The following is a 26,260-nucleotide window of genomic DNA, read 5'->3' on the forward strand; positions in this document are numbered from 1 at the left end:
ATATAAAAATAAATACTTTTAAAAAAATCAAAATTTACTACCAAAAATAAATTAAAAAAATTAGACATTAACTTATAGACACTATAAAATTAGCCAATTAAATTACACTTTTTTTATTTATAAATTAATTTCTGACATAATCGAGAAATAATTAAATAAAGCGGGGAAATCCACTTTTACTATTGTGGGTAAATATTGCGGTTTGGCAAATGGCAAGAACTTATTTAGGTGAACTTATGTGTGAAACGACACCGTTTAAGACGCCGCCAAAATACATTGTCCTCCCAGAAAGAGCAGAAAACAGGTGTACTTTCATTACACGTCATCGCAAATTCGCAATCCCCTCTCACAGGTGAAACGCCGTCGTTTAATTCAACGCACGCGACACAGCACAACTGCACAAAACGACTTCACCAACGTTACGCGGACCCCGTCCGAGTCAGACCAGCGAGTCAACAATGACTCGAACAAGCTTCAGCTCCACCACCTCTCCCTCCCAAAATTTTCCCCACAAAATCTAGCTCCCAGGAATTCCGTCTTTGTCGTTCGTCAACGATACCATACGTTTTCTCACTGCGACTGGTGATGGATCGGAGAAGAACTGATAGTCCGGTTTATGCGCGCCAGTGGAGCGTCGATTCCAGTAGCACTGGCTCCTCGTCGCCGGTCATGTCCCCGGCTCATCCTAACTCGCGTCTCGGTCCCTCCGCCACCATGAAGCATCGTAACGTTGCCGCGAAAGCGGCCGCACAACGTCTTGCTCAGGTCATGGCTTCCAGGACGGCCTTTGACGACGACGACGACGACGACGACGACGAAGACGACGATGATCTCGTGTTCCGTGCTCCGAGGCGTCCTTCTCTCTCTTCTCACTCCAACAACGGTACCAGCAGTAAGAACGGCTTCAGTTCCATGGCCATCCCTCCGATTTCTGCCTCTAGGCCTAATAGATCTCCATCTCCTGCGGTAATTCCTTTAATGGTTGCTTCGCATGCTATTTCATTTACTGTGCTTATTTGAACTCGTTTGTTGAATTATGGCATGAAAGTTGGCAAGTGTTTTGAATTTATTAGCTGTAATATCGAACTGATGGTGTCCGATGTCTCTATTTTTTTATTTTTTTATTTTGAAATTGAATTTTGCTGATATCGTGAAACTTGAATTCAGTTAAGCTGGTTTCTAGTCATAATCTGGAGGTTTCATAGTTAAGCTAGTAACAGGTTGGATTTTTTATTTTTGATTTTTTAGTTAGGTCGGAATTTCTGGGACCATAATGTTTCAGTACGTTCAACATCAGCTGGAAGGCCGGCAGTGTCCGTACGTTCAACATCGATAGTGCCACCAAGTAAATCCACAATTCAAACTCCGATGGCTGTACCTCCAATTGATCCTCCCAATAGAACTAGAGACAAAAGGTAGCTGAACTTTCCAACTCCTCATATTCTTGATGCTAAAGTAATTTACTGAGTGATATTCCTTCTGGCATTTTCAGGTTCAGCTAATAATAGTATAAAGCTAAATTGTTGGATGTTTAAAAGAACAAGTTTTTGAAACCTTTTGTTCTCTACTCATAAACTTATTGAGAGAAATAGTAAGAGGAAATTATATAAAAAAATCTCGTAATGTCCAATATTTTCTAGTTAGTTTCATGTGGATGTCGTAATATTGAACATACAGATTCTTTTTTTTTTTTTTTAATAATACCTTTTGCATTTTCATGGAATTTATGCTTTGATGTATGTATGAACTCAAACCCTTATTTTATTCACTGAAGTCATATAACTACATATATATATCTACAGTTTTGTGGGTGCATGTGTGTGAAATGATGGGTTTATTAATAGTTTATTGGCCATATGGTTAATATTGACATTTCATGCTGCTTTGATTTTTAACTGGTGGTTAACAATTTCAGGTTTCCATTAGATATCAGGCAACATAAGCCAACAGATAGCGGGAATCAACGTGAAGCTTCTGCACTCCGTGATGAAGTATAGTTATATAGTATTCACATGAGTAAATTTCTGTATAAAAGTTTAAACTCATATATTGGCTATGCTTACTGTTACTCTCTATTTATGTGAATTTTGTATTGGAATCCCTGAAGGACTGTTTTTGAAGTTGATTATATTGATATTGCAGCTCGATATGCTACAAGAAGAGAATGAGACCATATTAGAGAAGGTATGCTCCTTCACACCCAAGCAAAATTGATTTTATGATCATTTTATGCAATATTGAGTACATATCCCTCATTATGTTTACAGCTAAGATATACAGAGCAAAAACGAGAGGAGGTAGAAGCTAGAGCCAGGGAGCTTGAGAAACAGGTAAATTTTGCTAGATAATTAATCCGATTTGCAAAGCTAACAAGTTTGTTTTAACACCACAATTTTAATATAGGATTCTGGATTAGTATTTTTTTATAAGCAATCTTAGTTTTGGTCTACATTCAACAAATAGAAGTTAATATGTTCTCCATATCTGTACTTTTCATATGCTGACATCTATGTCCTTGTTCCTTTTGTTTTCGGCAGGTTGCTTCTCTTGGAGAAGGTGTATCCATGGAAACCAAATGGGTGGCTAGGTAAACTTGGTCTAAAATTCTTTAAATAAGTTTTGGTTAGACTTTAGAGCTTTTGTTTTGGTTAGTTTTAATTTTTTCTTTTTTAATTGCATGGTATATTTGCAGGAAGGAAGCTGCTCTGCGTCAAAGAGAGGTGTGTGCAAAAGAATAAAATATTGAATGTGACAAAAATATCAAATAAATGAGATTGAAAGTTTGACGTGCTCTATTATATTATCAAGAAAGGCTTCCTGCTATATGGAGGATCTTGCATGGTTGCTTTTTGTGTAAACGAATGCATCTGAGAGGCAGTTATGGAATCATGCAGCCATCTATATAATCCTTGATATTTTTATTCCCTAGCTCTGATTCTAATAGTTTACTACTTCAATTTCGGGCGTTTAGCAATGAGCTCATCAGTGCTGTTTCATTGGAAATTCTTTTCTTAGACTGAGTCATTTCATTATTCTTGTTGCAGGCTGCTCTAAAGGCTGCCCAACAAGTGCAGGGTGGGAGAGAGGAGGAAATGAATGCTCTTCGTGTTGAAATTCAGGTGATCTTGAAGGAAGTATTTTTCTTTAAATTGTTATTCGTGCTTTGTTTATTTAATGCCTTCTTATTTTTCTTTTATCAGAACCTGAAAGATGATACTGCAGCTGCTGCAGAACAACAGAAAGAAGCTGAAGTGGAGGCAAAAGCACTCCGCACAATGACACAGAGAATGATTTTGACCCAAGAAGAAATGGTTTGTTTTATTACGAGAATTAGAATTAACGGCCTTCTATTTCCTATCAATCTCCAACTCTATTCATTCTTTTGTCTGTCTTTAGGAGGAAGTAGTTCTGAAAAGATGCTGGCTTGCTCGCTACTGGGGTCTTGCTGTAAAACATGGTAACAAAGCCAGTATTGATATCTATTGTCTACAGAAGAATACTTAGACAAAAGGATATTTTTCAAAATCTCCCTCACATATTAACTTTCCTGTTCTTGTAATTCTGGCGGCATATTCCCCCATGCTTTATAGGCATATGTGCAGATGTAGCAATATCCAAGCATGAATATTGGTCTTCTCTAGCTCCTCTTCCTTTTGAAATTGTCATCTCTGCTGGACAAAAAGCTAAGGAGGAATCTTGGAACAAAAGTGAGTGTGTTGGTGGTCTAAATTTTAGTTTCAATCCTATCTTAAATTTGCTACAATGAAGTCTAACAGAAAGGGAATATATCAGGTTCTGATGATCCAGATCCAGATAGAAGTAAACCTGTTCGGGATTTGAGCGATCTTGCTGGGGAAGGAAACATTGAGAGCATGCTTTCGGTGGAGATGGGTTTGAGGGAGCTTGCTTCACTTAAGGTTCTTCATTGATGTTATAAAGACTTTTGCTTTCCTTGCTCTGTTCTTTAATATCACGTTTTCTCTTGGACATTCTAATAAAGATGAAGTCTATTTTGATGCCTATTATTTTGTCAAGAAATGGGGATGCCAATAACCCATACCCTTTCCCTTTCCCTTCCATCCTATGTTATGTTGAAATGAGACATCCCTTTTCATAACTGGTTTTTCTGATGTTCTATTAATGATTAATTCTTTTCCCTTCTTCTGGACTTCTGATTTTGACAGAATTTGATTTTGTAGGTTGAAGATGCTGTTGTGCTTGCATTAGGCCAACACAAACGTCCAAATATTGTCCGACATTCCATTTTAGGTATATATGTATTACATCATCATATGATCTTGTCCGCAAACATCACTTTCCTATTCTATTGTCTCAAATGGGACATAGTTGTGCCATATTAATTGAGTAGTTGTTCTTGTTGTTTCCCTATTACAGGCATAAATCTGGCATGTCTTAATCTTGCATTGTTCTTGATGTTTTTTAGCTTAAGAGGGTTATGCCTTAGTTTTGACTTGTAAACAATTTTTAAAATTTTCTTAGACCTGCTGGTACTGAAAAATCATCTCTGTTAGAAGATAAGTGTTGTATTAATGTTCACGTTTCTATTTTTCTCAGATTCCAAATCACCAGGTGATCCCAAATTTGTGGAAGCATTTGGTAAGAAAGTTATCAGCCTTTGTTGTATTTTGAATTTGATGTAGTTATGTTGAATTGTTGACAATACAGACGTAGAATTTGGTACTTTTATATTGAGATTGCATGGTATATTCTCATTTTGACTATTAGTGAGAAATATGAGTCCACCCATGGCATCTACAAACTAGAAGAAAAATTTTCTTGGCTGGCTGTATTTGAACTGGTTATTAGGCATACTTGTAGGCCATAAAAAAAAAAGGTTATTATATGGACTATGGTATGTGGGACAGGTTTAATATATGTGGCACAGATGTGCTTGCATTTACTGCTTCTTCACTCAAAGATGATATGTCTAGTAGATGACCTGACGGTTCTTTGTTGTTTTTACGTTTTCCTTTTAACCTCCAGAATTAAGTGATGAGGAAGCAGAGGATGTTCTTTTCAAAGAGGTTTGTTGCTTGTACTTATAAGATTAAGATACTTGCCAATCTGTCTTGGTTATCTGAAATCATAGTATCTGTCCTCATTTGATGTTAAAGCCCTCTGTTTTGGCTAATTCGTTTGACAAAATTAATGAGTTATATCAATATACATGTTTTGCCCTTGTTTAATTTCCTTTTTGTTCAAGATGGATTTGTTAAAGCATGTGGTATGCACGTATAACTCCAACTTTTACAGGCCTGGCTAACGTATTTCTGGAGAAGAGCTTTATTCTATGGTGTGGAAGATGATATAGCAGAAGAGCGTCTTCAATCTTGGATTAGCCGTAGCGGGCAGGCACCAACTTCACATGATGCCGTCGATGGTAAGCTCTTGTCGTTCTTGTGATCTTATGTGGTTCTGATGTCTGAAGAGGCTAAACATGTTAATAATGTTCTCAAGTTAATAATTAAGTAGTCTTGAAAGAACAACGTGATGATATTTCATATGAAACTCACGCATTCTGCTTCATTACAGTTGAGCGAGGTTTGCTGGAGTTGAGGAAGCTGGGTATAGAACAACAACTATGGGAAGCTTCTCGGAAGGAAATCGATCAGCCACCAAGATTGGCCGTTGATAGCCATCAGCCACCAGGATTAGCAGTTGATAGTGATAAGCTTTCCGTCAAGTCGGATGAATCGTCCTGATTGTGGGAGCACTTTAATTTTTTATTCATTCTTGACACATGTATATTAATGTTTTCTTCTTTATATCCTTTTCTTTTTGTGCTGGGCATCCTGATATCTTCTGTCTTATATAAATGAATAATGACATCGACAGAAGGACTTGGAGCTGAATTTTGCAGCTATCAATCAAAATTTTCCGTAGTCTCATAATATACATAATACATTATACATTGCCAAACGTATTAGCTGCTAGAGTCCACTGACCGTCGAATGAGGATGGGTACTATAATTTTAGGTGCCAAATTCATTTAAGCGATAAGGTGGACATGGAATCATGAATTGCATTTTATAAAAATCTAAACTGCATCTAATCTAAAATCACTTTTGTGATTCAAAAATCAAATTGAAACTGAATTTTAAAAGGTAAATTGGTTTAGAAAAATAAAAATCGTTTTTTCACGGCTTGCGCTGCTTTAAAATTTTAAAACAAGTTCCTGTTAAAAATCGATTCTAAATATTTTTTTTTTAAATTCAATTTCAAATCAGACTTTTATATATATAAAAAAATTTTAGTTTTAAATTCGATTTTTTGTAAATTCAGTTTTCAAATTAGATTTTTTTATATCAAAAATTGAGTTTTGAATCCAGTTTTATTTTTCATTCAATTTTTTATCCGATTTTTTTTTTACCATAAATCTAGTTTTAAAACTAGTTTTGGCTGCAAATTTTAAAATCTAATATTTTTTAAAACTAAAATTAATACTAAAATTTTTTTAAATTATATATGTTCAAATATATTTGCCAAAAGGTACGAAATAAGTATCAAACACAATTTTGTGCAAGTCGATAATTAACAACTTTTAATTGATAATTAATATTTAACTTCTAAAAAAATAAGACAGCAAAAATATAAAAATAAAATAAAATAAAAAGAAATATGAATAAAATTTTATATCTTAATTAACTTTTTAAAGAACTTCACCATTATCGCCATTTAAATCGAGAAAAGATCTCATGTGCACACTAAGACCTACACTAGTTTAGGTGATAAAGAACCGTGTAATATGTATCGAGTACATTTCTTCCAATACTAAATGGAGACACCGAAACTACGGCAAAAACATATATAGCCTTATCTTGCGAGCCATATTTTCAAAAACGGTTCTACTACGTTACAAATAGCATTTTTGCCAACTTATGCTAACTCTTATTTATAATTATATTTAATAAAAGTGTCTTCGTAGATGTGTCTAATAAAAATGTTTTTATTATGGCTATGTTTAATAGAAGTGTCTTTATAGATATATTTTCTGAATGTGTCTCTTTATATATGTATTTAAAATATAATAATTAATTATTGTTAGCAATAAATTGAAAGATAATATGTTAGTATCCAATACTTTTTCTTTCAAAAATTGAAAATCAGATTGAGTTGACTTTCTACCAAAATAATACTTCGTCTAATTGCAAACATTTCTTTATATACATATCAATATCATTGAACATCCACACAAATGATACAATTGACTGCGTACTCTCAATTTAAATAAGAAGGTTCATTCCCTCTTTTTCTTCCATCTAAATCTCCTATATCTGTGTTGTCTTTCAATGCAAGTAAATGAAGTAATTTAAATATTTTGATAGCGTTTGTTTTCAGAGACAGGACACAGAGACATGAACAATGAAGGTTTAAAACGTGTTTGAAGGCAGAGACATGGACACAAACATTATCTATAGGACACTATTTTATATTTTTGTGTCCATTCTTTTACGAAGGACAATGATAGACACGGAATTTAAAATAGTGGATACGGACTTTTTTATCAAAATTTTTTCCCTTTCTATCCATAAGTATTTTTTATTATTTTACTATTATCTCTTTTTATTTTTTCCTAATTTTAGCTTCTTCTCTATATCGTAGTTCTTTTTTTTTGTCGTTCTTTTTTTCAGATACTCTCTTTTTTGGTAAATTTTTTTATAATTAATTTATTCCTTTTTATTGTTCATTCTCTTCTCTATAACATGCTGTATTAATGAAAACTTAATTCACTTTTTTACTTTATGTTTCTTTATTTATTCTTAATTTTATTACTTTAATACCATTTTTATCTTATTGGTTCATGGACAAATTCTTTTTGTAATTTTCTGTATTCCTACATACTCTTATTTTTTATTAAATTAATTTGTATTTAATGTAAAAAATTTGAAATCACATTACTATTTTAGTCATTTCGCATAATATCTTAATTTTGTCCATGTCTATCCAAATATAATACAGGACATTACATTAGTATCTTGTCCATCGTATCCAAACACAATACACAAAAAATAATTTTTAGTGTCTCCGTTTTATTGTCTCTGTCTTAGTGTCATGTCCTGCCCTGTCTCCAAAAACAAACGCAGCCTTTATGACGTGTACCCTATCAACTCGGAGATAAGATTCAGAACTAAAACCAACCATAATGTCCGGAAACAAACAATCATATCTGAAGTAACAACTTGACCGAAATAGTGCACAAGTCAAACACTATCTCTTAGCCGTTACCAACAGCAATGGAACTCACTATCTAAGCCATTAATATCGGAACAAACAGGCAGCAGGTAGCACTTCATTCATCTAGAAAGCCAAACCCAATAGCCGAGGGAAAATAGGTCACAAATACACTCTCGTTTATACTTGTTTATATTATTCTGAATACTCTTCTGACTTAAGCGTCGGAGTACTTTTTGCAGGTACTCCCGCCGCCGTGTTTTTTGTCAGAAAGCTTGGCATAAGAAAACTGGTCGCTCCACAAGGAGTGTGAATTGGTACCAGGGATGAAACCATGAAGCCTCTTCTGCCGATCAAATATCGGCTTACCGCCGCCAACAGCCTCCTGACCGCCCTCCGAAGAGGCTAGCTGAGCAGTAGATTGAGCAGCCTGCCCAACCCCCTCCTTCGGAGTCCCTGAACCACCAACATCTCTCTCTTTTTTCTTTTTCAAAAATGACTGGAACCGAGAAGGATCGAGATGGGGAACCCGTCCACCTGCAGACAACAAATATTAGAAAATACAACAACATCAACACAATCAATAGCATGCAAAACATTACCTATATATGTTTTCAAACCCTCCATATCACCCGAATCATGATAACGAAGAACCTCAGAGATAGACAAGCACTCCCCACCAACAAAACTCTCTACTAAATAATCTAACAACCACTCCTCCTCCTCATTCCGCTCAACAGCCTCGAGAATCTGGCACGGCTCCGAACACCAATACAAGGAAAACTTTTCTATCAACTCATCGTCCAGATAGAAAGGATACTCAGCCTCCACCGACCGCACTTTTACAAACAAAGACTTAAAATTTTTAAAAGAAGATTTATAAAGCAAAAAGAGGGAACGCCCAGAAAAACTACTCAAGCACACCCACAGCCCTTTCCGAACCCCCTTAGATTGAAACAGAGAAAAAAAACACAGCAAGAGAACAAGGAACAGAAAGGAAGCTCATCAAACACTGGAAAGCACACAGAAACGCCCATGAGTTTGGATGTAACTGAGAGGGCGCGCAATTTAGATGAGTCAGAACGTCGCACTCGAACGCAGAAAACAGAAATTTAACACGAAGCTCAATAAAACAAGGTGTATAAAAATAAAAGTATTGCCAATTCCCTCTCCTCTCGCAAACCCTATCCTCACCAGAACAAGGGAGAAGTTCAACAACCGCACCCGAACCCTCTTTTACCAACCCCAAGCCCCAAAGTTCACTCATTGAGTCAGCACTAACAAACGATGAGGAACACGTCCTCATATCATCATGTACCCAGTAGTACGGATCATCCTTATTCTCCTCAACCACTTTCTCTTTTTCTTTCTCCCTCGCCATTTCAAACAGGAAAATAGAAGAAAGGAACAACGTTAAGCAAGAAAAGACAAACCTTTAGAAGTTATACTTGGAGTCAGCCGGTAGAAAAGAATTTGAAACAACAGAGTGTAAGTCCCAAAACAGCAAAGAGATATTATTGCAAGCCTACTAACTTAGTGGGTAATTCAACTCATAACCACTCACAGCGTAGAAAACCCAAACAACAGTAAAACGCATTTAACACGACATGTCTTGCAAGAAGTAAAAGAGTGGAGGGATATTCCAAATTTCCTTTCAAAATCTCTTCAAATCCTTGAAAGAGCCCAATATTACCAAAAAATATATTCACAAAAAAAACACCTATTTCATTAAAACTCGGCTACCATTTTAATATAAAGCCAGCCGAGCTTGGGGGCTATGACGTGTACCCCATCAACTCGGAGATAAGATCAAAACCGAAACCAACCATAATGTCTGGAAACAAACAATCATATCTAAAGCAACAACTTGACCGAAATAGTGCACAAGTCAAACACTATCTCTTACCCGTTACCAATAGCAACGAAACTCACTATCTAAGCCATTAATATCGGAACAAACAGGCAGCAGGTAGCACTTCATTCATCTATAAAGCCAAACCCAATAGCCGAGGGGAAACAGGTCACAAATACACTCTCGTTTATACTTATTTATATTATTCTGAATACTCTTATGACTTGAGCGTCGGAATGCTTTTTGCAGGTGCTCCCGCTGCCATATTTCGCAGTGCCGAGGTTAATCTTGAAGGCTGTCTCCCGGACGACTTATAGCTCACTCAAAGCCAAACAGTTTCATCGGGAGCCATATACCTCGGCCGAATCAGAACGGAACACTTTACTATGCTTTAAAGTTACTTCTTGATCCGTTACTTATAACTCGAACCGAACCTACCTATAAATCAAAACTAAAATAAAGGTAATTAAAACGTGCCCAGTAAGCCGCACGAAGTCAGAACTACAATGGAACTATTTACGGAAATGGTTGAACGTGGATAAACAAGATCCTAGGTCAGCAAGATAACTATTTTATAAGCATAACAGCCTTAGAAATAAGTAGACCTAAACAAGAAAGGAGATATGCTATTCACTCTAAATTGCACTATACTCAGACTCTCTTTCTAACTTGAGTATTGGAGTGCCTTTGTAAGTGACCACCGCTGCCGTTCTTGGAAAGCCAATGTATACCTCATCTAGCCTAGGCAAAAGCGAGTTCAGCATTGAGCAGGACGAGCTATGCCTCGAATCCGGCTAACTACATGGGAACATTTAACGTCCACCATGGGGTCGAAGTTTTAACCTAACCCACCTTCACCTCTTCTACCCTATTTTTACCTATTTTTTGCATATCACAACCTATGACAGACAAGCCAAGCAACCCTCCTTCTTCCCCACTCAAGTTGAGCTAATGGCCATCAATGAGTCCCTATGAGCAGAAAATCAACGAATGACCGACTTATTACATCAAAGGTAAAACAGTCGAAGTAAGGGGGGAGAGCACAAGGATCCTGAAAACAAAGATGATGAAGACGATTGCACGTCAGAGGCTAAGACCATAGTGATAACTACCACAAAACCAACGGTGAAGAGGACTAATCCATTTTTAAAAGACATCATGGACTTTCAGATGCCTAAAAATTTCACCCTACCAATGACGCTGAAACCTTATGAAGTAATCAAGGACCCTAATATACATATCACCAAGTTCTATACAATGATGTTCATGAATGGTGCATCCAATCCAATACTCTGTCGTACATTTTCTATATTTTTAGATGGTGCTGTCTTGATCTGATTTTCTAGTTTGCCTATAAGTTCTATATCAAGTTTTGATGAGCTGGCCGACCTTTTTGTCAACAACTTTGCTGCATCAAAGATCTATGTGCACGACTCAGACTACCTTAGCATCATAAAGTAAGGACAGCATGAAAGGCTTAAAGATTACATGACAAAGTTCACAAAGACAACCACAGAGATACCTAACCTCAACCTAGAAATCCACCTACATGCACTAAAAAGTGGGCTCTACCCTGGGAGGTTCCAGAAAACTATAATTGTGTCAAAATCGAAGACATTAGCTGAGTTTCGAGAAAAAGCAATAAGCCAAACTGAAATAGAAGAACTCCAATAGATTCGAAAAGTAGAAAGGCTAACCTTAGCAGAAAGGAAACAAACGGAACAAATACCCGAACAATAAGACAGACAAAAAATTCTTCAAACTCACACCAAAATTCGACACATACACCTTCTTCAACACTAAAAGGGAGGATATCATCTAAGACATCCTACACTCCAAATTGATCAAGCCACCAAACAAGACTGGGACCTATCAAGACTAAAAATATGTGGACAAATCTAAATATTGTACTTTTCATCAGAAATATGGGCACAATAGAGATGACTGTGTTATAGCGACGGACCTTCTTGAGAAACTAGCTCGCCAAGGTCTGTTAGACAAGTACATCGACAGTCGAGGACAAAGACGAAACACAGAAGACCTCGGGCAACACTCTAAACCAAATGACAATCATAGAGACAAAGGAAAAATGGTAAATGAAAATCCCAATCAACCTTGTGGCATTATTCATTGTATCTTTGGTGGTTTCGCAAGTGGAAGATGTAGTAACTCGGCCAGAAAGAGGTCTATAGAACAATGATGTCAGTGGTTCTGAGCCGACCTTAACCACCAATGTTAACATGCCAAAGATCATATTCAACTCTTCAAACTGCAAAGCAATGGACAAAAACCTTGATGACCCTGTAGTTATATCACTTCAAGTATGCGAACCATTAGTAAAAAAGTCCTTATGGACCCAGGAAGTAGCACAGATGTACTGTTTTATTCCACATACCAAAAAATAAAGCTAAGTGACAAAGTCCTACAACCATCTATTGGAGAACTAGTAGGTTTCTCAGGTGAGCGCATTCCAATCCGAGGTTATATATGGTTACAAACGACACTAGGCAATTACTCTAATTGCAAAACTCTAGATATTTAATATTTAGTTGTGGACTGTAAAAGCCCATACAATATCATTTTAGGTAGACCCTCTTTAAATAATTTTGGTGCTATTATCTCCATTATACACTTGTATGTTAAGTTTTACTCACAGGATAATAGAATTGTCACCATCCGTGCTTACTAGAAAGAGGCTGCCAAACAATGCTATAATGCGAGCCTTAATGCAAATCTTCCAAAACAAGTTGACTAGCAGTACGTTCATGCAGTTTATAACTCGGACCTAGACCTAGACCCCCGGACATACTTGCAAGACTAACTTATGCCTACAGACACCTTGACCAGAATAAAACAGACAGATGGCGAAGACAAGCATACCTACATTGGAGACACATTGCAAGGACCAGAAAAAGAACAAGTTATCACACTACTACAACAAAATATTAACCTATTCTCTTGGACCCCAGTAGACATGCCAGGAATTGATCTAAATGTCATCTGCCACAAACTTGCAATCAATCTGGCAAACTGACCTATAGTCTAGAAGAAGATCTTGAAAAGACTAAATTTTGTCTCGATCTACAGATCGAGCATACAAAAAATAGGATCTTTATTCATCAAATAACATACACAGAAAATATCTTGAAGAGATTTTATATTGATAAGTCACATCCATTAAGTACCCAATGATTGTAAGATTTTTGGATGTGGAAAAGAATCAATTCCGTCCTAAAGAAGAAAATGAAGATATCCTTGGTTTTGAAGTACCATATTTCAGTGCCAATGGAGCACAAATGTATTTTGCTAATAATACACGATATGATATATTATTTGTTGTGAATTTACTAGCAAGTTATAGTTTCTCTCCAACTAGAAGACATTGGAATGGAATCAAATAAATCTTTCGATATCTTCATGGAACACTTGATATGAGATTGTTTTATCCATATGAATCAAAGTCACAATTAATTGGCTATGCAGATGCATGTTACTTGTCTAATCCACATAAAGAAAGATCTCAAACAGGATACCTATTCACATATGGTGATTGATGAGCGGATAATTTATACGCTTTTTGGCATTGTTTTTAGTATATTTTAGTTAGTTTTTATTATGTTTTTATTAGTTTTTAAATAAAAATCACTCTTCTGGACTTTACTATGAGTTTGTGTATTTTTCTGTGATTTCAGGTATTTTCTGGCTGAAATTGAGGGACCTTAGCAAAAATCTGATTCAGATGCTGAAAAAGGACTGCAGATGCTATTGGATTCTGACCTCCCTGCACTCAAAGTGGATTTTCTGGAGCTACAGAAGCCCAATTGGCGCGCTCTCAATTTCGTTGGAAAGTAGACATCCTGGACTTTCCAGCAATATATAATAGTTCATACTTTGCTTGAAATTTGATGGCCCAAACAGGCGTTCCAAGTCAGCTCAAGAATTTTGGCGTTTAACTCCAAAACTGGCACAAAAGCTGGAGTTAAACGCCCAAACTAGCACAAAAGCTGGCGTTTAACTCCAAGAAAAGTCTCTACACGAAAATGCTTCAATGCTCAGCCCAAGCACATACCAAGTGGGCCCAGAAGAAGATTTCTACATTAATTACTGATTTCTGTAAACCCTAGGCTACTAGTTCTATAAATAGGACCCTTTGCTATTGTATTTTGATCTCTTTTACACACTGGATATACTTTTGATCTTTGAGAGTCTTATACACGTTTGGGGGCTGGCCTCACGGCCATGCCTAGACCTTGTTCTTATGTATTTTCAACGGTGGAGTTTCTACACACCATAGATTAAGGTGTGGAGCTCTGCTATTCTTCATGAATTAATACAAAGTACTATTATTTTTCTATTCAACTCGAGTCTATTTCTTCTCCAAGATATTCATTCGTTCTTCAACCTGATGAATGTGATGATCCATGACACTCATCATCATTCTCACCTATGAACATGTGCCTGACAACCACCTCTGTTCTACTAGCAATGGCTTGAATGCGTATCTCTTGGGTTTCTGATCTAAGATTGGAACCTTCGTGGTATAGGCTAGAATTAATGGTAGCCATTCCTGAGATCCGGAACGTCTAAACCTTGTCTGTGGTATTCTGAGTAGGATCTGGGAAGGGATGACTGTGACGAGCTTCAAACTCGTGATTGTGGGGCGTGTGACAGACGCAAAAGGATCAATGGATCCTATTCCGACATGATCGAAAACCGATAGCTGATTAGCCGATGTTGTGACAGAGCATCAGGACCATTTTCACTGAGAGGACGGGATGTAGCCATTGACAATGGTGATGCCCAACATAAAGCTTGCCATGGAAAGGAGTATGAATGATTGGAAGAAGGCAATAGGAAAGCAGAGGTTCAAGGGGAACAAAGCATCTTCATACGCTTATCTGAAATCCACCAATGAATTACATAAGTATCTTTATCTTTATTTTATGTTTATTTTCATCACCTTAAACTCCATAACCATTTGAGTCTGCCTGACTGAGATTTACAAGATGACCATAGCTTGCTTCAAGCCGACAATCTCCGTGGGATCGACCCTTACTCACGTAAGGTTTATTACTTGGACGACCCAGTGCACTTGGTGGTTAGTTGTGCGGAATTGTGACAAAGTGTGATTCACGTTTGAGAGCTCCAAGTCCTTGGCGCCATTGTTGATGGTCACAAACGTGAATCACACTTTGTCACAATTCCGCACAACTAACCAGCAAGTGCACTGGGTCGTCCAAGTAATAAACCTTACGTGAGTAAGGGTCGATCCCACGGAGATTGTCGGCTTGAAGCAAGCTATGGTCATCTTGTAAATCTCAGTCAGGCGGATTCAAATGGTTATGGAGTTTAAGGTGATGAAAATAAACATAAAATAAAGATAGAGATACTTATGTAATTCATTGGTGGATTTCAGATAAGCGTATGAAGATGCTTTGTTCCCCTTGAACCTCTGCTTTCCTATTGCCTTCTTCCAATCATTCATACTCCTTTCCATGGCAAGCTTTATGTTGGGCATCACCGTTGTCAATGGATACATCCCGTCCTCTCAGTGAAAATGGTCCTGATGCTCTGTCACAACATCGGCTAATCAGCTGTCGGTTTTCGATCATGTCGGAATAGGATCCATTGATCCTTTTGCGTCAGTCACACGCCCCACAATCGTGAGTTTGAAGCTCGTCACAGTCATCCCTTTCCAGATCCTACTCGGAATACCACAGACAAGGTTTAGACTTTTTGGATCTCAGGAATGGCTGCCATTAATTCTAGCCTATACCACGAAGGTTCCAATCTTAGATTAGAAACCCAAGAGATACACACTTAATCGAAGGTAGAACGGAGGTGGTTGTCAGGCACACGTTCATAGGTGAGAATGATGATGAGTGTCACAGATCATCACATTCATCAAGTTGAAGAACAAGTGATATCTTAGAGAAGAAGTAGGCGTGAATTGAATAGAAAAATAGTAGTAATTGCATTAATTCATGAGGAACAGCAGAGCTCCACACCTTAATCTATGGTGTGTAGAAACTCCACCGTTGAGAATACATAAGAACAAGGTCCAGGCATGGCCGTGAGGCCAGCCCCCAAACGTGTATAAGACTCTCAAAGATCAAAAGTATATCAAGTGTGTGAAATACAATAGCAAAAGGTCCTATTTATAGAGAACTAGTAGCCTAGGGTTACAGAAATAGGTAATTAATGCAGAAATATTCTTCCGGGCCCACTTGGTGTGTGCTTGGGCTGAACATTGAAGCTTTCATGTGTAGAGACTTTTCTTGGAATTAAACGCCAGCTTTTGTGCCAGTTTGGGCGTTTAACTCCAGCTTTTGTGCCAGTTTTGGAGTTAAACGCCAGAATTCTTGAGCTGACTTGGAACGCCTGTTTGGGCCATCAAATCTCAGGAAAAGTATAAACTATTATATATTGCTGGAAAGCCCAAGATGTCTACTTTCCAACGCAATTGAGAGCGCGACAATTGGGCTTCTATAGCTCCAGAAAATCTACTTTGAGTGCAGGGAGGTCAGAATACAACAGCATCTGCAGTCCTTTTTCAGCCTCTGAATCAGATTTTTGCTCAAGTCCCTCAATTTCAGCCAGAAAATACCTGAAATCACAGAAAAATACACAAACTCATAGTAAAGTCCAGAAGAGTAATTTTTAAATAAAAACTAATAAAAATATAATAAAAACTAATTAAAATATACTAAAAACATACTAAAAACAATGCCAAAAAGTGTATAAATTATCTGCTCATCACAACACCAAACTTAAATTGTTGCTTGTCCCCAAGCAACTGAAAATCAAATAGGATAAAAAGAAGAGAATGCACAATGAATTCCAAAAACATCTATGAAGATCAGTATTAATTAGATGAGCGGGGCTTTTAGCTTTTTGCTTCTGAACAGTTTTGGCATCTCACTTTATCCCTTGAAGTTCAGAATGATTGGCATCTATAAGAACTCAGAATCCAGATAGTGTTATTGATTCTCCTAGTTAAGTATGTTGATTCTTGAACACAGCTACTTTATGAGTCTTGGCCGTGGCCCTAAGCACTTTGTTTTCCAGTATTACCACCGGATACATAAATGCCACAGACACATAACTGGGTGAACCTTTTTAGATTGTGACTCAGCTTTGCTAGAGTCCCCAATTAGAGGTGTCCAGGGTTCTTAAGCACACTCTTCTTTTTGCTTTGGACCTCGACTTTAACCGCTCAGTCTCAAGTTTTCACTTGACACCTTCACGCCACAAGCACATGGTTAGGGACAGCTTGGTTTAGCCGCTTAGGCCAGGATTTTATTCCTGTGGGCCCTCCTATCCACTGATGCTCAAAGCCTTGGATCCTTTTTATCACCCTTGCCTTTTGGTTTAAAGGGGTATTGGCTTTTTCTGCTTGCTTCTTTTTTTTTTGCAAGCTTTTCACTGCTTTTTCTTGCTTCAAGAATCAATTTTATGATTTTTCAGATCATTAGATAATATTTCTCCTTTTCCTTTCATTCTTTCAAGAGCCAACAATTTTAACATTCATGAACAATCAAATTCAAAAATATGCACTGTTCAAGCATTCATTCAGAAAGACAATAGTATTGCCACCACATCAAAATAATTAAACTGTTTTAAAATTCGAAATTCATGCACTTCTTTTTCTTTTTCAATTAAAAACATTTTTCATTTAAGAAAGGTGATGGATTCATTTTCATAGCTTTAAGGCATAGACACTAATGATCATGTAATAAAGACACAAATATAGATAAACATAAAGCATAATTTTCGAAAAACAGGAAAATAAAAAACAAGGAAGTTAAAGAACGGGTCTACCTTAGTGATGGCGGCTTGTGCTTCCTCTTGAAGATCTTATGGAGTGCTTGAGCTCCTCAATGTCTCTTCCTTGCCTTTGTTGCTCCTCTCTCATGGTTCTTTGATCTTCGCTAATTTCATGGAGGAGGATGGAATGCTCTTGGTGCTCCACCCTTAGTTATCCCATATTGGAACTTAATTCTCCTAGGGAGGTGTTGATTTGCTCCCAATAGTTTTGTGGAGGAAGATGCATCCCTTGAGGCATCTCAGGGATTTCATGATGAGGAGTTTTCTCATGTTCTTGATGAGGTTCTCTTGTTTTCTCCATCCTTTTCTTAGTGATGGGTTTGTCCTCATCAATGAGAATGTTTCCCTCTATGTCAATTCCAACCGAATTGTGAAGGTGACAAATGAGACGAGGGAAGGCTAACCTTGCCAAAGGAGAGGACTTGTCCGCCACCTTATAGAGTTCTTGGGATATAACCTCATAAACTTCCACTTCCTCTCCAATCATGATGCTATGTATCATGATAGCCCGGTCTATAGTAGCTTCGGACCGGTTGCTAGTGGGAATGATTGAGCGTTGGATGAACTCCAACCATCCCCTAGCCACGGGCTTGAGGTCATGCCTTCTTAGTTGAACCGGCTTCCCTCTTGAATATCTCTTCCATTGAGCGCCCTCTTCACATATGTCCATGAGGACTTGGTCCAACCTTTGATCAAAGTTGACCCTTCTAGTGTACGAGTGTGCATCTCCTTGCATCATGGGCAAGTTGAATGCCAACCTTACATTTTTTGGACTAAAATCCAAGTATTTCCCTCGGACCATTGTAAGCCAATTCTTGGGGTCCGGGTTCACACTTTGATCATGGTTCTTGGTGATCCATGCATTGGCATAGAACTCTTGAACCATTAAGATTTCGACTTGTTGAATGGGGTTGGTAAGAACTTCCCAACCTCTTCTTCGGATCTCATGTCGGATCTCTGGATACTCATTCTTTTTGAGTTTGAAAGGGACCTTGGGGATCACTTTCTTCTTGGCCACAACTTCATAGAAGTGGTCTTGATGCACCTTTGAGAGGAATCTCTCCATCTCCCATGACTCGGAGGTGGAAGCTTTTGCCTTCCCTTTCCTCTTTCTAGAGGTTTCTCCGGCCTTTGGTGCCATAAATGGTTATGGAAAAACAAAAAGCTCTAGCTTTTACCACACCAAACTTAGAAGGTTGCTCGTCCTCGAGCAAAAGAAGAAAGAAGAGAGTAGAAGAAGAAGAAATAGAGGAGATGGAGTGGGCTTTGTGTTTCGGCCAAGGGGGAGAAGTGGTGTTTAGGTTGTGTGAAAATGAAGGAGTGAAGATGGGTTTATATAGGGGTGAGAGAGGTGTGTATGGTTCGGCTATAGAGGGTGGGTTTGGGAGGGAAAGTGGTTTGAATTTGAATGGTGAGGTAGGTGGGGTTTTATAAAGGATGGATGTGAGTGGTGAAGAGAATGGTGGGATTTGATAGGTGAGGGGTTTTTTTGGGGAAGAGGTATTGAGGTGATTGGTGAATGGGTGAAGAAGAGAGAGAGTGGTGGGGTAGTTGGGGATCCTGTGGGGTCCACAGATCCTGAGGTATCAAGGATATCTCATCCCTGCACCAAGTGGCGTGCAAAATGTCCCTTTCTGCCAATCCTGGCGTTAAACGCCAGGCTGCTGCCCATTTCTGGCGTTTAACGCCAGCTTCTTGCCCATTCCTGACATTAAACGCCATTCTGGTGCCCTTTTCTGGCGTTAAACACCCATAATGGTGCCAGACTGGGCGTTTAACGCCCATTCTGCTACCTTTACTGGCGTTTAAACGCCAGTAACTATCTCCTAAATGCCAGTAACTATCTCCTCCAGGGTGTTCTGTTTTTCACTTTGTTTTTACTTTTTCAATTATTTTTGTGACTTCACATGATCATCAACCTACAGAAAACATAAAATAACAATAGAAAATTGAAAATTATCATAGAATAGTAACAATTGGGTTGCCTCCCAATAAGCGCTTCTTTAATGTCAATAGCTTGACAGTGGCTCTCATGGAGCCTCACAGATGTTCAGAGCAATGTTGGAACCTCCCAACACCAAACTTAGAGTTTGAATATGGGAATTCAACACCAAACTTAAAGTTTGGTTATGGCCTCCCAACACCAAACTTAGAGTTTGACTGTGGGGGCTCTGTTTGACTTTGTATTGAGAGAAGCTCTTCGTGCTTCCTCTCCATGGTGACAGAGGGATATCCTTGAGCTTTAAACACAAGGGAGTCTCCATTCACTTAAATGATCAATTCTCCTCTGTCAACATCAATCACAGCTTTTGCTGTGGCTAGGAAGGGTCTGCCAAGGATGATGGATTCATCCATACACTTCCCAGTCTCTAGGACTATGAAATCAGCAGGGATGTAATGGTCTTCAACTTTTACCAAGACATCCTCTACAAGTCCATAAGCCTGTTTCTTTGAATTGTCTGCCATCTCTAGTGAGATTCTTGCAGCTTGTACCTCAATGATCCCTAGCTTCTCCATTACAGAGAGAGGCATAAGGTTTATGCTTGACCCTAGGTCACACAGAGCCTTCTCAAAGGTCATGGTGCCTATGGTACAAGGGATTGAGAACTTTCCAGGGTCCTGTCTCTTTTGAGGTAATCTCTGCCTAGTCAAGTCATCCAGTTCTTTGATGAGCAATGGGGGTTCATTCTCCCAAGTCTCATTACCAAATAACTTGGCATTTAGCTTCATGATTGCTCCAAGGTACTTAGCAACTTGCTCTTCAGTGACATCTTCATCCTCTTCAGAGGAAGAATACTCATCAAAGCTCATGAATGGAAAAAGTAAATTTAATGGAATCTCCATGGTCTCAGAATGAGCCTCAGATTCTCATGGTTCCTCATTAGGGAACTCCATGGAGGTCAGTAGGCGTCCATTGAGGTCTTCCTCAGTGAGAATCACTGCCTCTTCCTCCTCTCCATGTTCGGCCATGTGAGATGTGGTTATGGCCTTGCACTCTCTTTTTGGATTCTCTTCTGTATTGCTTGGGAGAGTGCTAGGAGGGAGTTCAGTAATTTTCTTACTCAGCTGACCCAATTTTGCCTCCAAATTTCTAATGGAGGACCTTGTTTCAGTCATGAAACTTTGAGTGGTTTTGATTAGATCAGAGACAATGGTTGTTAAGTCAGAGGGGTTTTGCTTAGAATTCTCTATCTGTTGTTGAGAAGATGATGGAAAAGGCTTGCTATTGCTAAACCTGTTTCTTCCACCATTATTGTTGTTGAAACCTTGTTGAGGTCTCTGTTGATCCTTCCATGAGAGATTTGGATGATTTCTCCATGAAGGATTATAGGTGTTTTCATAGGGTTCTCCCATGTAATTCACCTCTCCCATTGCTGGGTTCTCAGGATCATAAGCTTCTTCTTCAGAGGAAGCTTCCTTAGTACTGCCTGTTGCTGCTTGCATTTCAGACAGACTCTGAGAAATCATATTAACTTGTTGGGCTAATATTTTATTCTGAGCCAATATGGCATTCAGAGTATCAATCTCAAGAACTCCTTTCTTCTGATTTGTCCCATTATTCACAGGATTCCTTTCAGAAGTGCACATGAATTGGTTATTTGCAACCATTTCAATGAGTTCCTGAGCTTCTGCAGGCGTCTTCTTCAGATGAAGAGATCCTCCAGCAGAGCTATCCAATGACATCTTGGATAGTTCAGACAGACCATCATAGAAAATTCCTATGATGCTCCATTCTGAAAGCATGTCAGAAGGGCACCTTCTGATTAGTTGCTTGTATCTTTCCCAAGCTTCATAGAGGGACTCGCCATCCTTCTGTCTAAAGGTTTGGACTTCCACTCTAAGCTTACTCAATTTTTGAGGTGGAAAGAATTTTGCCAAGAAGGCATTGACTAGCTTTTCCCAAGAGTTCAGGCTTTCTTTAGGTTGTGAATCCAACCATGTCCTAGCTCTGTCTCTTACAGCAAAAGAAAAAAGCATAAGTCTGTAGACTTCAGGGTCAACCCCATTGGTCTTGACAGTGTCACAGATTTGCAAGAACTCAGCTAAGAACTGATGAGGATCTTCCAATGTAAGTCCATGAAACTTGCAATTCTGTTGCATTAGAGAAACTAATTGAGGCTTAAGCTCAAAGTTGTTTGCTCCAATGGCAGGGATAGAGATGCTTCTCCCATAGAAATCAGGAGTAGGTGCAGTAAAGTCACCAAGCACCTTCCTTGCATTGTTGGCATTGTTGTTTTCGGCTGCCATGGTTTCTTCTTCTTTGAAAAGCTCTGTTAGGCCCTCTAAAAAGAATTGTTCTTTAGCTTCTCTTAGTTTTCTCTTCAAGGTCCTTTCAGGTTCAGGATCAGCTTGAACAAGTATGCCTTTATCTTTGTTCCTTGAGGAGGAGTCTTAGTCCCTTAAATAGAAGGATGTGAGAAGAGGGGAAGAATTTTTGAAAATTAATTAAAAGATTTTAAAAAGAAATTTGAAAAATTGATTGAGATTTTCGAAAACTAAGATTGGGAAAGAAATAAAGTGATTTTTGAAAAAGATTTTGAAATTAGAAAAAGATATGATTGAAAAAATTAATTTTGAAAAAGATGTGATTGAAAAGATATGTTTGAAAAGATATGATTGAAAATCAATTTAGAAAAAGAAAATTTTTAAAATTAAAGTTGATTACTTGACTATCAAGAAATTAAAAGATATGATTTTAAAATTTAAAGTTTGATCCTTTCTTAATAGGCAAGTAACAACTTAAAAATTTTGAAGTAAATCTTTAATTGAAGCAAGGATTTTTGAAAATAAATATAAAATGGAAAGAAATTGATTTTGAAAGAGATATGATTGAAAAGATATGATTTGAAAAAGATTTGATTTTAAAAAGTTATGAAAACTTGAAAAAAATGTGAATTAAAAACAAAATCTTCCCTCTAGTGTCATCCTGGCGTTAAATGCCCAAAACTCTACCTTTTTGGGCGTTAAACGCCCAGCCAGGTACCCTGGCTTGCGTTTAAACGCCAGTTTTCCTTCTTCACTGGGTGTTTTGAACGCCTAGCTTTTTCTGTTTGATTCCTCTGCTGAATGTTCTAAATCTTCAATTCTCTGTATTATTGACTTGAAAAGACACAATTTTGAAAATATTTTTTGAATTTTTGATGATGAGAAACAATAAAAATGCAACTAAGATCAAGTAAACAACGCATGCAAGACACCAAACTTAGAAATTTTCATACTAGAGACACTAACAAATTGAAGATGCCTATTAAAAATAACAAAACACACAAAACAAGAGTATTTAAAGATCAGAACAAGTAAATCATCAAGAACAACTTGAAGATTAATGAAGAACATAATGCATGTATTCGAAAAATGCAAGAAAAATAAAAACATGCAATTGACACCAAACTTAAAAATTGATACTGGACTCAAACAAGAAACATAAAATATTTTTTATTTTTATGGTTTTATACATTTTTTTGTGACTTTCGAAACTTGAGTGGAAATGAAAATAGAAGAGATTCAAAATTTTTAATAAGAATTCCAGGAATCATTGCAATGTTAGTCTAAGACTCCGGTCCAGGAATTAGACATGGCTTACTAGTCAGCCAAGCTTTCAGTGAAAGCTCCGGTCCAAAACACTAGACATGGCCAATGGCTAGCCAAGCTTTAGCAGATCATTGCTTTCAACAGCATAATTGATAGAAATCAACAAGCTCTTGTGATGATAAGTTGAAACCTCGGTCCAAAAGATTAGACATGGCTTCTCAGCCAGCCAGACTTCAATAAATCATCAAAAACTCTGAAGAACAAAATAGAAAATCTTTTTGTATTTTTGAAAAAAAAAATTTTCAAAAAATAAAAAGGAAAAGTACCTAATCTAAGCAACAAGATGAAAATCTTTTAAAAATCTTTTAATTAATTTTCGAAAATTCTTCCCCTCTTCTCACATCCTTCTATTTAAGGGACTAACACTCCTCCTCAAGGTACAATTCGAACTCTATTCCTCTTAATAAGTTCGAATTCTCTTCTATCTACCTCCTCCTTCTATTCTTCTTTTCCTCTAACATCTCAAAGAAATCTCTATACTGTGACATAGAGGATTCCCTACTTTCTTGTTCTCTTCTCTTTCATATGAGCAGGAACAAAGATAAAGGCATACTTGTTCAAGCTGATCCTGAACCTGAAAAGACCTTGAAGAGAAAGCAAAGAGAAGCTAAAGAACAATTCTCTTTAGAGGGCCTAACAGAGCTCTTCAAGGAAGAAGAAACCATGGCAGCCGAAAACAACAACAATGCCAACAATGCAAGGAAGGTGCTTGGTGACTTTACTGCACCTACTCCTGATTTCTATGGGAGAAGCATCTCTATCCCTGCCATTGGAGCAAACAACTTTGAGCTTAAGCCTCAATTAGTTTCTCTAATGCAACAGAATTGCAAGTTTCATGGACTTCCATTGGAAGATCCTCATCAGTTCTTGCAAATCTGTGACACTGTCAAGACCAATGGGGTTGACCTTGAAGTCTACAGACTTATGCTCTTTCCTTTTGCTGTAAGAGATAGCACTAGAACATGGTTGGATTCACAACCTAAGGAAAGCCTGAACTCTTGGGAAAAGCTAGTCAATGCCTTCTTGGCAAAGTTCTTTCCACCTCAAAAATTGAGTAAGCTTAGAGTGGAAGTCCAAACCTTTAGACAGAAGGATGGTGAGTCCCTCTATGAAGCTTGGGAAAGATACAAGCAATTGATCAAAAGGTGCCCTTCTGACATGCTTTCAGAATGGAGCATCATAGGAATCTTCTATGATGGTCTGTCTGAACTATCCAAGATGTCAATGGATAGCTCTGCTGGAGGATCTCTTCATCTGAAGAAGACGCCTGTAGAAGCTCAAGAACTCATTGAAATGGTTGCAAATAACCAATTCATGTGCACCTCTGAAAGGAATCCTGTGAATAATGGGTCAACTCAGAAGAAAGGAGTTCTTGAGATTGATACTCTGAATGCCATATTGGCTTAGAATAAAATATTGACCCAACAAGTCAATATGATTTCTCAGAATCTGTCTGAAATGCAAGCAGCAACAGGCAGTACTAAGGAAGCTTCCTCTGAAGAAGAAGCTCTTGATCTTGAGAACCCAGCAATGGAAGAGGTAAATTACATAGGAGAACCCTATGGAAACACCTATAATCCTTCATGGAGAAATCATCCAAATCTCTCATGGAAGGATCAACAGAGACCTCAATAAAGTTTCAACAACAATAATGGTGGAAGAAACAGGTTTAGCAATAGCAAGCTTTTCCATCATCTTCTCAGCAACAAACAGAGAATTCTAAGCAAAGCCACTCTGACTTAACAACCATTGTCTCTGATCTAATCAAAACCACTCAAAGTTTCATGGCTGAAATAAGGTCCTCCATTAGAAATTTGGAGGCACAAGTGGGACAGCTGAGTAAGAAAATTACTGAACTCCCTCCTAGCACTCTCCCAAGCAATACAGAAGAAAATCCAAAAAGAAAGTGCAAGGCCATAACCACATCTCACATGGCCAAACATGGAGAGGAGGAAGAGGCAGTGATTCCCACTGAGGAAGACCTCAATGGACGCCCACTGACCTCCATGGAGTTCCCTAATGAGGAACCATGGGAATCTGAGGCTCACACAGAGACCATAGAGATTCCATTGAATTTACTTCTGCCATTCATAAGCTCTGATGAGTATTCTTCCTTTGAAGAGGATGAAGATATTACTGAAGAGCAAGTTGCTAAGTACCTTGGAGCAATCATGAAGCTAAATGCCAAGTTATTTGGTAATGAGACTTGGGAGAATGAACCTCCATTGCTCATCAAAGAACTGGATGACTTGAGTAGGCAAAGATTACCTCAAAAGAGACAGGACCCTGGGCACTATGACCTTTGAGAAGGCTCTGTGTGACCTAGGGTCAAGCATAAACCTTATGCCTCTCTCTGTAATGGAGAAGCTATGGATCATTGAGGTACAAGCTGCAAGAATCTCACTGGAGATGGCAGACAATTCAAAGAAACAGGCTTATGGACTTGTAGAGGATGTCTTGGTAAAGGTTGAAGACCATTACATCCCTGTTGATTTCATAATTCTAGAGACTGGGAAGTGTGTGGATGAATCCATCATCCTTGGCAGACCCTTCCTAGCCACAGCAAAAGCTGTGATTGATGTTGACAGAGGAGAATTGATCATTCAAGAGAATGAAGACTCCCTTGTGTTTAAAGCTCAAGGATATCCCTCTGTCACCATGGAGAGGAAGCATGAAGAGCTTCTCTCAATACAGAGTCAAATAGAGCCCCCACAGTCAAACTCTAAGTTTGGTATTGGGAGGCCACAACCAAACTTTAAGTTTGTTATTGAACCCCCATATTCAAACTCTAAGTTT

At 38.0% G+C, this 26,260-nt stretch overlaps 1 protein-coding gene and 2 non-coding genes across 3 annotated transcripts; 2 read left to right on the forward strand and 1 right to left on the reverse strand.

The window, feature by feature from the left end:
• Positions 1–253: 253 nt before the first annotated feature.
• LOC112732903 (coiled-coil domain-containing protein SCD2) lies at positions 254–5,940 on the forward strand. The gene is made up of 17 exons (XM_025781721.3): positions 254–966; positions 1,249–1,415; positions 1,916–1,991; positions 2,143–2,184; positions 2,268–2,330; positions 2,538–2,587; positions 2,693–2,720; positions 3,045–3,119; positions 3,201–3,311; positions 3,397–3,457; positions 3,591–3,707; positions 3,793–3,917; positions 4,200–4,269; positions 4,576–4,617; positions 5,005–5,045; positions 5,275–5,401; positions 5,554–5,940. The coding sequence occupies exons 1-17, from the start codon at positions 586–588 to the stop codon at positions 5,721–5,723; spliced, it is 1,746 nt and encodes a 581-aa protein (XP_025637506.1). The 5' UTR covers positions 254–585; the 3' UTR covers positions 5,724–5,940.
• Positions 5,941–21,610: 15,670 nt separating this feature from the next.
• LOC112739646 (small nucleolar RNA R71) lies at positions 21,611–21,718 on the forward strand. Its single transcript, XR_003170577.1, has one exon. It is a non-coding gene; the product is annotated as a small nucleolar RNA R71 (small nucleolar RNA).
• A 2,802-nt stretch (positions 21,719–24,520) lies between these two features.
• LOC112739992 (small nucleolar RNA R71) lies at positions 24,521–24,628 on the reverse strand. Its single transcript, XR_003170925.1, has one exon. It is a non-coding gene; the product is annotated as a small nucleolar RNA R71 (small nucleolar RNA).
• Between the last annotated feature and the right edge of the window lie 1,632 nt (positions 24,629–26,260).

The sequence above is a fragment of the Arachis hypogaea genome, chromosome 13 (assembly GCF_003086295.3).
Source record: "Arachis hypogaea cultivar Tifrunner chromosome 13, arahy.Tifrunner.gnm2.J5K5, whole genome shotgun sequence".
NCBI lineage: Eukaryota > Viridiplantae > Streptophyta > Magnoliopsida > Fabales > Fabaceae > Arachis > Arachis hypogaea.

Excerpts from the sequence above, each read along its gene's own strand:
- LOC112732903 (XM_025781721.3), top strand. The coding sequence starts at position 586 with ATGGATCGGAGAAGAACTGATAGTCCGGTTTATGCGCGCCAGTGGAGC. Across the intron at positions 3,312-3,396 it reads TTTTGACCCAAGAAGAAATG|GAGGAAGTAGTTCTGAAAAG; the intron begins GTTTGTTTTATT and ends GTCTGTCTTTAG. Across the intron at positions 3,708-3,792 it reads GGAGGAATCTTGGAACAAAA|GTTCTGATGATCCAGATCCA; the intron begins GTGAGTGTGTTG and ends GGAATATATCAG.